Source organism: Mobula birostris, chromosome 23 (assembly GCF_030028105.1).
Source record: "Mobula birostris isolate sMobBir1 chromosome 23, sMobBir1.hap1, whole genome shotgun sequence".
Taxonomy (NCBI): Eukaryota; Metazoa; Chordata; class Chondrichthyes; order Myliobatiformes; family Myliobatidae; genus Mobula; species Mobula birostris.
In genome coordinates this window covers 16,949,177-16,961,491 of record NC_092392.1, presented here as the reverse complement: position 1 = coordinate 16,961,491, position 12,315 = coordinate 16,949,177, and the positions used below count along the sequence as shown (strand labels likewise).

Genomic DNA, 12,315 nt, shown 5'->3' with positions numbered 1-12,315 from the left:
ACACACAATAAAATGATTTTTCCCTTCTTGTTTCTGACTTTCATCCACACAGACTCAGTGGACGATCTCTCCCTTTCTGCAGCTGTGATACTATCCCTGATTAACAATACCGCTCCACAGGTCTTTTTACCGCCCTCTCCATCCCTTTTAAAATGTCTAAACTCTGAAATATCCAGCAGCCATTCCTGCCTTTGTAACAGCCATTTCTCTGCAATGCCTACAACATCGTAGCTCCATGAACTGATCTAAATTCATCATCCTTGTTCCAGATACTTCTTGCATTAAAGAAAATGCATTTTGGCCCATCCAAGTAACTGCATTTATGTCCTGTCTCACACCTCTAACCTCCAGCACATCATCCTTTGTCATTGGCAACAGCTGCAACTGAATGGCACCACTAGCCACATCTTTCCCTCCCCACTCCTTTCCACGTTCTGCAGGCATTAACCTTCCATAACCCTCCGGTCCACTCATTCCTGCTCCGCAAACCTGCACTTTCCTCTCAAACCACCAGAGTTACATCACTTGTTTCTACACTCTCCTATTCCAGGGACCTCAACAGCCTTTGCAGGTGAGACAAAGATTTATGTGCAAGTCTCTCTTCTGCATTTGGTGCTCAATCTGGGGCCTTCTCTGTGTCAGTGAAACTAAACACAGACCATTCCCCCATTGACTGGTTTGTCCTTCATCTTCTCCAGTGCCAGGGAGGTGTCCAACCCAAACTCATCTCATCTTCCACCTGGGCAGGGTACAACCCAATAATTTGTTGCTCAGTCATTAAGTCAAGTCTAAATCTTCGTGACCTCATGGACCACAGGGTCCATAAGGTTTTCATGGCAAGATACGGAGGTAGAGCACCAGGCCTTTCTTCCACGCAGATACTGCTGCTGTCCAAGTCAGGACCACCTGCTTTGAAGTCCAGTGCTAGTACCACTACAGCACCAGCCAACCCAATTGGAAAGCTTAATTTTCCAATTTCAGGTAACCTTACCTCCTGTGTTTCCCTCTCTCTCACCTTCCAATCCACCTCCGGTCCTCCCATTTTTGTTCCATTTCCCATATACTCTGCCTCCCAGCTCCTTCTGTCCATCATCGTTCACTCCTCCTCAGTCCACCAATCATTTGTCTCACCCCTCTACCTCTCCTCTTTATACTGGCTAGCCTCCCACTCCACTCTGAATCCTGATACACTGTCCCAACACAAAACATCAGCAATTCCATTCTCCTTTGAAGGCTGCTTGACCTTAGTTTCTCCAGCAGTATGATCTTTGGACCAAAAAAAAACAGCATTGGCAGTCCCCTGTATCTCCATGTATGATCTTAGAGCTTTGAAAATATTTTGTGTAGCTGTGCTCCCACACAGACACATGCTAATGAATTTAGTGGCTGATGGTACAATATTCTGTTTTATTGTCCTTTGGGTGTCTGAGTCCACATAAAGTTCTTGTAAAGCATATTCTGAGCCTTCAGGATTTACAACAAACTTACATAAAGCTCTAACTTTATTTCTCTAGTCTGTACTTTATGCATTATCTCTGTCATATCTTTATTTTTGTAATTCCCTTTAGAATGATATGCCATAAATTCTAGGTATCATTATATTTTTCCAATTATCATATGAATTGATCAATGTTTAAATAAATATTTATCAAATACGCAGCTGAAGGCTTATTTAATGGTATCCACTTTAATGATTAACTTGTCGTTGTTATGCTCTACAGTCTTTAAACCCTTCCTATTCCACATAATCTCATGTTTCTAATCACTGACACGTGTTGTGAAATCTGTTGCTTTATGGCAGCAGTACTGTGCAAGACATAAAAATCACGCCGTTACAGAAGTACAAGGGAGGGAAAACAAGGTCATGTTCATGGGTTCATGCACTATTCAGAAATCTGATGGCAGAGGGTAAGAAGCTGTTCTATAAACTTTGAGTGTGCGTCTTCAGGCCTCTTCCCCAATAGTAGCAACGTGAAGAGGGCATCTCCCGGATGGTAAGAACCTCTTGAAGATTTCTTTCATGAGCGACTTCCATCCATTTCAAGAGGCTTGTGATATCAATAGAACCTCAGTAATATGAGTGATGATGAGTAAGGATCACTGTCTGGTATTCACACTTGACATTTCTTATATGTTACAAAAGTAGTAAAGCATGTCTTGGATATGTTATATGACATCCTTACTGTTCAGATCCTATCAGCTAACTCATTAAATAGATTAAGAAAAATAGCTCTGATGTTAGAATTGATTATATGGAAACATAGAAAATCTACAGTACAATACAGGCCCTTCGGCCCACAATGCTGTGATGAACATGTACTTACTTTAGAAATTATCTACGGTTACCCATAGCTCTCTACTTTTCTAAGCTCCATGTGCCTATGCAGGAGTCTCTTAAAAGACCCTGTCGTATCCGCTTCCACCACCGTCTCCGGCAGCCCATTCCACGCACTCACCACTCTCTGCGTGAAAAAACTTACCTCTGACTTCTCCTCTGTACCTCCTTCCAAGCACCTTAAAACTATGGCCTCTCATGTTAGTTATTTCAGCCCTGGGAAAAAGCCATTGACTATCCACACGATCAATGCCTCTCATCATCTTATACACCTCTATCAGGTCACCTCTCATCCTCCAATGCTCCAAGGAGGAAAGACCAAGTTCACTCAACCTATTCTCATAAAACATGCTCTCCAATCCAGGCAACATCCTTGTAAATCTCCTCTGCATCCTTTCTATGGTTTCCACATATAATTATTAAATTATATTCAATTGGACATTTCCAGGAAACGATGTTACACCTAACTGGGTAGTGAGGGTCCTTAATAATGGATGCCCCCTTCTTTGGGTACCACCTCTTGAAGATGTCCTCAAAAGCAGGGAGATGTGTACCTGGGAAGGAATTGACTGAGTCCAAAACCCTTTAAAGCCTTTTGTGATCATGCGTATTGTAGACTCCCTACTAGGGTGTGATGGAACCAATTAGAATGCTCTCAACCCATGTTATATCAGTTTAAACCTCCTCAAAGTCCCAATGCATCAATATGCTGGGCCCAGATAGTTAGATTCTCTGAGAGGCTGACGCTCAGGAATTTGAAGCTTCTCAGCATTGTTCAAGTACACAATCAGATAAGTGATCAGACGGTCTCACTTAGAGACGCGAGAGCCCACAGGTACTGGAGCAAGGAACAAAATGCTGGAGGAACTCAGCAGATTGAACGGTATCTATACGAGGAAAAGAATTGTTGTCGCTTTGCATCGAGCCCTGCATTCTCAGTTATTGGATAGTGAGGAGTAAGTGTTATTCAGACCAGAGCTCCGGAGAGAATTAATCTAGTCTTCAAAACTGTGTCACGGACTCTCCTCTAACTACCTGGTTGCAGATTTAATATGACTCACAGCTGAAAAATGTCACCACAGTGCTACTCAATCCTACAGCATTAATTTTGTGCAGTCGCCTCTGCAATACAGCTTGAACTCACAACTTTCCCCCACCATCGGCCACCGAGCCGACCAAATCCCTGAATATATAAGGGGATTGATAGATTGTTGGGCGCAAAGGGTATTTAAAGTTATACAGGAAGAGCGTCAATGCAGTATAACGAAAAAGGATCTGTTATTGTCATAGTGAACTCTTTTCCTCTGCTGCTGATGTCCTGCAGACAGTTCCGCCCCGCAAAATGGTGCGGGGCCCTTTAATCACGGGCACTTCCGCTCCGCAAAATGGAGCGGAAGTTGGCGGAATGGCGAGCGCAGCAGGCGGCGGCGAAGGAACCGTCGGCCGTGAGCGAGCGCCGGGAGGGCGGCGGCGGCGGCGGCCGTGTTTTCAGCGGTCTGTGGCGCAGACTGCGGCCCGGGAGGGCTGAGGCAGAGCCGCGGGAGTCGCACCGAGACCCGCCGGTGAAGGCGGCCGCGGTCCCGGGACTGGAAGCTGAGGGCAGCAGCTCCCCCACTGAGGCCGCGGGTCGTGTCAGATCCTCGGCGTCCGGAGAGGTGTGGGAGCAGTCCCGATGCGTAGCCCGGGTAGGTCGGGGTGGTGGGAGGGGGGATGTCACAGGGAAGTCCGGTTTCAAACTGTCTCAGTGTGGAAGGGTATGGGAGGTTGCTGGACTCTCAGATGTGTGGGGTATCTAGGGGGTAACCAAGATAGTAGAAACGCCCGAGGTGGGTTCTGCGGCTGGAATAGGTAAGAGAAGACAATTGAGCTTAAGGGCTTTATTTTGAAGCACATACCATTCATGACTTTCTTGACTAGTTTTCTTTCTCGTTACAAATTCATCTTCCAAATATGTGTGACCTGCACCGTGTATTTATTGCTGCAACTTCAGGAAACAGACTTGGGAAAAATAAACCTCATAAATTCTCTTTTAAATGCGCTTTCTTTCTTTGTTTTTGTCAATTGTTTTAATTAGGTGTTGTTTGAAACCGAACGGTACAATATCCCCCTCCCCGAACTTGCTGGATCAAATTTCCTTTGAACATTTTTTCTGCTTTGCGGAGCATTCTTGGATTCTCCTCCAGAGAAACCAAAATCCCAGATATCATTTATTTATTTAGTGATACAGTACAGTGCAGAAAAGGCCCTTCGAGCTGCACCTCCAGCAAGCACTGATTTAAACTGAGACTAATTACAGAACAGTTTTCAAGGACCAATTAACCTAATGTCCGGTACATCTTTGGACTGTGGGAGGAAACTGGAGCACCCGGAGGAAATCCATGCATTCACAAGGAGGACTTACAAACTGTGTAGAGACACTGCCAGGATTGAACTCTGAACCTCAGCCCCCCCCCCCCCCCCCAAGCTATGATAGCGTTGCACTAACTGCCATGCTACCCATGGAGCGACCAAGCCATCTCTTTGCCTTCTCAAACGAGAGAAGATCCTCAGATGCTGGAAGTCCAAGCAACACACATTAGATGCTGGAGGAACTCAGCAGGCCAGGCAGCATCTATGGAAAAGAGCAGAGTCAACATTTCAGACCAAGACTCTTTATCAGGACTGGAGGGAAAAAAGGATGATGAGTCAGAGTAAGAAAGTTGGGGGGGGGGGAACCACAAGGTGATAGGTGAAGCTGGGAGAGAGAGGACTGAAGTAAAGAGCTGAGAAGTTGATTAATGAAAGAGGTACAGGGCTGGCGAAGGGGGCATTCTGATAGGAGAGGACGGAAGGCCATGGAAGAAAGAAAAAGGGGAGGAGCACCAGAGGGAGGTGATAGACAGGTTAAGTTGATAAGGAGATAATTACTTACCTTTTAAAGAATGGGATAGATTGGGTATTAAACAATTTCAGGATTTGTTTGATGGAGGGAATCTCTCTTTTGTGCAACTTTCAACGAATACCCACTTTCATATAAACATTTTTTTTCAATACTGTACTTACAGATTAGAGATTTTTTAAGATCTCAATTACATACATTTCCTACAAGTCCAGACACGACTATAATAGATACAATTTTTAATCTGAAATCCTTTGACAATGGTTCAATATCTTACATTTATGGTCTGCTGTTGGGACTGAAAAATGCCTCTTTAGATAAAATTAAAGGAGACTGGGAAAAGGATTTACGGATTTACAGATTTTCAAATCTGAGGAGAGCTGGAAGATTATTTTAAAATTGATTAATTCTTCATTATGTGCTCGTCATTCTTTATTACAATTCAAAATGGTACATAGAGTTCATATATCTAAAGACAAGCTCTCTTGTTTCTACTCAGATATTTCCCCTTACTGTGATAGATGTACTAATGGAGTGGACACACTAATTCATATGTTTTGGACATGTCCGAGCCTTGAAAAATTTTGGAAAGATGTATTTCAAACTTTTTCTGTACTTTTCAATGTTAGTTTTAACCCCAATCCTTTGACTGCCATGTTTGGTATTGTCAAGGATAGTGCAACAAAATTGAAGCCATCTAATTTGCGGGTATTGGCGTTTATGTCTCTTATGGCCAGGAGGGCGATCTTGCTCAAGTAGAAGGAGCCCACTCATGTTCAATGGCTCTCTGATGTTATGCCTTGATCTAGAGAAGATTTGTTGTTCAATTTCTAATTCTAAACATGATTTTCTACTATGGGGACCCTTTCTGAGTTATTTTCATAACTTTTGAACTGTTGTTAAAGTATGGATCTGAGCCATTATTATTATAATATTATATGGTAAGGTATTTTTTTTTCTTGTTTTTTTACCAACCAGCTCATTTTGGTAGTGGGGGTAGATTTTTTAAAAATAAAATAGTTATTTCATTTCATAATTCAATCTTTTTTCTACATGATTGATTTGGAATATGAGTTACTGTGATTTAAATGTAATGTAATTTGTATTACTTGTATCCTTATAAATTTTGTATTTGAATTTATGCAATTTATGTAATAAAATATTGAAAGAAATAATGAGAGTAGGGAATGCTGAAAGGGTGGCGGGGGGGAGAGGTGCTTTACCAGCAGTTTGAGAAATCAATGTTCATGACGTCAGGTTGGAGGCTATCCAGACAGAATATAAGGAGTTGTTTCTCCAACCTGAGCGTTGTCTCATCGCAACAGTAGAGGAGGCCGTAGACTGACATGTCGGAATGGGAAGTGCAATTAAAATGGGTGGCCACTGGGAGATTCTGCTGTACCTTCTCCAATGTTTTGCTGTTCTTGTAAGTGTGATGCCAAGATCTACTGATGAGTTGCAAAATGTTTATTGTAGAATTATCTATTGTAATAAACTTTATGAGCTGTTCTATCAGTTAACCTTTTCCCCCTTTGAAGATTTGTGGTCCTGTTATTCTCTCTTTGTTTCACCTTTTCCCCTTCCACTCCTAAATGTTTTCCATATTTTCCCTGTAATCTGCAGATTTATGCATCTTAAATTTAAACCTCTTCACAACCACCACAATTGGAGTTGTTGAGGAGCTTCTGTCTTCTCCACCCAGAAGAACCAAGGTTGGTTTAAACGGAATGACCAGAGGATTGAGGAGTTAAGATGCTGCAAATGCAATCCATTTCCTGGATAGGAAGCTGCCCCCTACAGCGAGTGAAAATGAACAACTCTAAAAGCATCTGAAATTAAGATCCAGCAGAAAGCGAGCACAAAGTGGAGAAAGTCTGCCACTTGGTGACAACCATGTCAACTGCCATGACCATCTACAGTCAAATCACCCAAAGCCTCGTCCCACTGAAAGGGAAAATTATCAAGGACGGGGCATCAGTTTTTGCTGAAAGGAACACCCAAAGAGCAGCTGAAGCTCTCTCCTCGACATGAGCAGCCCTGATGTCATAGCAGCTGAACTGTTTTGAATCTTTCAAGTATTGATGACTGGCAAGTCGTCAAAAAGACCTTCCAACTAAAAAGAACAGCCTCAGGTCCACACCAGTTCAGTTGAAATTCTAAAACCTGACAGCAAATAGCTTCACTTATGAATCCATGATCAGAGCATCCCTCCTCTTTACTATGACGTCAACATCAAGATGTTTTTATGAAGACTTTTGCAAGGGCTTGCTTTGTTGCACAGCTTTGAACTCCACAACAGAAACAGAAACATAACTTTTTGTCTACATTTGTTTCCTTCACTTCCACTAAGATTGATTTTTCTGCCCCTCTCTACAACTTGGGGATTTCTCTTTCAAGTGGGCTTTAAAATTCTATGTGCATTTTTACAATTATTCTTCATTACAATTACCTCCTGGCATTTCCCATAATCCAAGTAATTTTCTGTTGCTTACTGTGCTTGTGTAATAATCTCTGTAGTGTTTTATTGAATCTTTTCACTCTGAAGCTCTGCGTTGGCTTTCTCCCCTTGTCAGAGCATTGCTTGATTTATCTCTTTTGGCTCTGCCTATTGTTTTCCTTGTTGATCTTTGTTTTCATTCCATATGTTATTGCTCTGAAATAACTACTTCCCTGATTGTTTTTGGCATGCTTTTGTTTCTCATCAAACCTATTTAATGTAATGATTAAGTTGTAATGAAACTTAGACTGTTTGTGAAGAAGGCAGCTGCATTAGTTGGGATATATCATAAATTGAATGGGGCCAGATTACTGGGTGCTTTTCAGCTTGCATTCACCCAGATATGTGGATAGTATCCCTTCAACTGACCCTTGGATATGGTGAAAAGGCATCATGGGGCATGAATTTACCTTTATTTCAGATTGCTCTGCCTTTGCCTGCTTTTATAGACAGCTGAAAAGTCCCACCGGACAGTATTTCACTTTTTACAAGTTTATATTTTAACCAAGTCCTTAATGTCCAACCATGATCAGAGAATGCTGCCCTTGTTCATCAGCCAATATAAAATAACAGTAGATTCCATTTAGTCACCTCTTTTTGTAACCTGACTGAAATGGCAATATTAGTATTGAGTTTGGTGATGTGGCTTGACTAATCTTATCCTTTTCTCTCAGCTTATGAATCGCAAAGAACTGAAATATAAATTGAACATTTGAAGTTTCTAAATGGCAAACGGAATTGGGTGTTTAGCACAGTTGGTCCCCTCACTATAATCAGCGTTTAATACTGGAAATTCTTTTTCTTTGCAGGAAAAGGAAGAAAATGATCAGAATTCATTTAAGGAAAAATCTGCAGAACAGACAATGGAACCAGATCGTTTTATCTTCATAATTTTGACTGTTCTGAAATTCCTGCTTTGGCTGGTATTACTTGGCCTCTTCATTGAGCTGGAGTTTGGCCTGGTTTATTTTGTCCTCTCGATGTTTTATTGGATTTACGTTGGGACACGGGGGCCATCGGAAAAGGAACAAGGAGAAGTTAGCGCGTACTCTGTGTTCAACCCTGGTTGTAAGGCTATTGAAGGAAGTCTGACAGCAGAACAGTTTGAACGAGAACTTCAGTACCGACCTCTGGCCGGCAGATGAACTTGCTTCCTGGAAAATGGAAGATTTGTTTTTATTGCACCATAACCAACACAATGTTCTAATGCACTAACACATTAAAGGTCAACAGTTAGAAAAGTTATCATACAAGTTGTAAATTGCACACATGTAACAGGTATTTAAATAGAGTAAGAGATAAGTTCAACTAAATTCTTTATAAAAACAAGTGTGTGGTGTCATCATTGAATCTAAATCCTGTGTTCCTTATCTGCTGTACTGTTGGAATGCCTTGTACTGCAGAGGTGCAACAAGAAGCCCACGTTAAGGGTAATTTAGTATGGGCAATGAATACTGTCAGTAATGTCCACACCCTGTATAGTAAATAAAACCGCTGAAATTCTGCTGCCTACAGACTGAAGATAAATCATGAAGTAATATACATATTCAATCTCAATCACCATATCCCCATTTTCTCTGGGCTTGGGGAGGAGGAAGTCAATTTCCTTGTGAACCTTCCTCTTAATAGAAAGCAGTTTGGGTTATATGAAAAAAGTAAAACAAAATTCTGTCGTGTTAATCATGAGCCAATCTTGGGCATTTCATTGTCACCTGATTCTACAAAGCCGATGTATACTTACAATACCAACATTTTCTAAAATCATGTTGAAGATTTGGTTGCAAACAGTATATTTCTGAATGTACTGAAGTTAACTGAAGAATTAAATAGCATGTGTGATCCTGACTGTTACAAATAACAAATATCAGTGCAAGTCTAGTGCCATTCTTCCTTCTGTCATTCCTCCCAGCAGGATAAAAGTAAAGAAACCTCTGCTGGTTGTCATTCTTTGTGGCATTTGTTAGTGTGTGTATCGACCAGTTTCTACAGCAACAGATGTGGATTCGTTTTCATTGTTTTGTACAAAGCATGTTTATTGAAATTTGTCTTAATTCTGAACTGTTCTGCATTTTTCAACACAAGTGCAGAGCTAAGGAACACACACAAAAATTGCTGGTGAACGCAGCAGGCCAGGCAGCATCTATAGGAAGAGGTACAGTTGACGTTTCAGGCCTAGACCCTTCGTCAGGACTAACTGAAAGAAGAGCTAGTAAGAGATTTGAAAGGGGGGGGGGGAGAGATCCAAAATGATAGGAGAAGACAGGAGGGGGAGGGATGGAGCTAAGAGCTGGAAAGGTGATTGGCAAAAGGGATATGAGAGGATCATGGGATGTAGGGAGAACGAAAGGGGAAGGGGGGAAGCTCAGAGGATGGGCAAGGAGAGATAGTGAGAGGGACAGAGGGAGAAAAAGGAGAGAAAAAAATAACGGATGGGGTACGAAGGGGAGGTGGGGCATTAACGGAAGTTAGAGAAGTCAATGTTCATGCCATCAGGTTGGAGGCTACCCAGACGGAATATAAGGGTGTTCCTCCAATCTGAGTGTAGCTTCATCTTGACAGTAGAGGAGGCCATGGATAGACATACCAGAATGAGAATGGAACGTGGAATTAAAATGTGTGGCCACTGGGAGATGCTGCTTTCTCGGGCGGATGGAGCATTGGTGTTCAGCGAAACGGTCTCCGGACCTGCATTGGGTCTAGCCAATATATAGAAGGCCGCATCGGGAACACTGGATGCAGTATATCACCCCAGCTAACTCACAGGTGAAGTGTCGCCTCACCTGGAAGAACTGTCAGGGGCCCGGAATAGTGGTGAGAGAGGAAGTGTAAGGGCATGTGTAGCACTTGTTCCACTTACAAGGATAAGTGCCAGGAGGGAGATTGATGGGGAGAGTTGGGGGGGAAGGAATGGACAAGGGAGTCTTGTAGGGAGCGATCCCTGCAGAAAGCGGGGAGAGGGAAAAATGTGCTTGGTGGGATCCAGGTGGAGGTGGTGGAAGTTACAGAGAATTTTATGTTGGACCCAGAGGCTGATGGGGTGGTAGGTGAGGACAAGGGGAACCCTGTTCCTAGTTGGGTGGCGGGAGGATGGAGTGAGAGCAGATGTGCGTGAAATGGGAGAGATGTGTTTGAGAGCAGAGTTGATGGTGGAGAAAGGGAAGCCCCTTTCTTTAAAAAAGGAGGACATCTCCTTCGTCCTGGAATGAAAAGCCTCATCCTGAGAGCAGATGCAGCGGAGACGGAGGAATTGCAAGAAGGGGGTGGCATTTTTGCAAGAGACAGGGTGAGAAGAGGAATAGCTGTGAGAGTCCGTAGGCTTATAGTAGATATCAGTAGATAGCTGTCTCTAGAAAGATCAAGAAAGGGGAGGGAGGTGTCAGAAATGGACCAGGTAAACTTGAGGGTAGGGTGAAAGTTGGAGGCAAAGATAATGAAGTCAACAAGCTCAGCATGTGTGCAGGAAGCACCGCCAATGCAGTCATCAATGTAGCAAAGGAAAAGTGGGGGGACAGATACCAGTATAGGTTTGAAACACGGATTATTCCACAAAGCCAATAGGCGTAGCTGGGACCCATACAGGTGCCCATGGCTACACCTTTAGTTTGGAGGAAGTGGGAGGAGCCAAAGGAGAAATTATTAAGGGTATGTACTAATTCCTCTAGACGGAGCAGAGTGGTGGTAGAGAAGAACTGGTTAGGTCTGGAATCCAAAAAGAAGCGGAGAGCTTTGAGACCTTCCTGGTGGGGGATGGAAGTATATAGGGACTGGACATCCATGGTGAAAATTAAGCGGTGGGGGCCAGGGAACTTAAATTCATCGAAAAAACTCAGAGCCAATGTATGATTTAACATTCAGATGGTTACAATAACACCGGGGTTCTCTAATTAATGGACCAATTTGTGCTGACAGCTGTCAGCCTCAGGTAGTCAGCTTCTGTGCATATTCAGTCAAATGTGGAAGTTATAGATTTCTAAAAGGGCATTTGTCTGTCTGCAACTTGGTCTGTCACTGCAACAGAGACGGTGCAGTGAATCTGAAACAAGGGACCAATTGCACTTTGGCATCAAATTCTCAAATTTACCTGTAGGAACAGTGTCCATATTTGACTCTTCAGTGAAAGGTTCACTTATTTTATAGAACTATTTTTTAAAGGGAGAGAAAATTCAAAAATGCAAGGTGCAAGGGGACTTGGGAGTCCTTGTGCAGGATTCCCTAATGGTTAATTTGCAGGTTGAGTCAGTGGTGAGGAAAGCAAATGCAATGTTAGCATTATTTTTAAGAGGACCAGAATATAAAAGCAAGGATGTAATGTTGAGGCTCCATAAGGCACTGGTAAGGCCTTACTTTGAGTAATGTGAGCAGTTTTAGACCCCTTGTCAAAGAAAAGATGTGCTGACATTGGAGAGGATTCAAAGAAGGTTCATGAAAATGATTACGGGTATGAAAAGCTTGTCATATGAGGAGCATTTGATGGCTCTGGACCTGTACTCACTGGAATTCAGAAGAATGAGAGGTGATTTCATTGAAACCTATCAAATATTGAAAGGACTCGATAGACCAGATGTGGAGAGGATGTTTCCTATGGTGGGAGAGTCTAGGACCAGA

At 42.6% G+C, this 12,315-nt stretch overlaps 1 protein-coding gene across 1 annotated transcript; it reads left to right on the top strand.

Annotated features, from left to right (window-relative positions):
- Window positions 1-3,685: 3,685 nt before the first annotated feature.
- On the top strand, window positions 3,686-9,719 carry saysd1 (SAYSVFN motif domain containing 1). The gene is made up of 2 exons (XM_072241021.1): window positions 3,686-4,020; window positions 8,520-9,719. The coding sequence occupies exons 1-2, from the start codon at window positions 3,721-3,723 to the stop codon at window positions 8,853-8,855; spliced, it is 636 nt and encodes a 211-aa protein (XP_072097122.1). The 5' UTR covers window positions 3,686-3,720; the 3' UTR covers window positions 8,856-9,719.
- The last annotated feature ends 2,596 nt before the right edge of the window (window positions 9,720-12,315 follow it).

Coding starts and splice junctions, on each gene's coding strand:
- saysd1 (XM_072241021.1), top strand. CDS start 3,721: ATGGAGCGGAAGTTGGCGGAATGGCGAGCGCAGCAGGCGGCGGCGAAG. Junction 4,021..8,519: donor AGTCCCGATGCGTAGCCCGG/GTAGGTCGGGGT, acceptor TTTTCTTTGCAG/GAAAAGGAAGAAAATGATCA.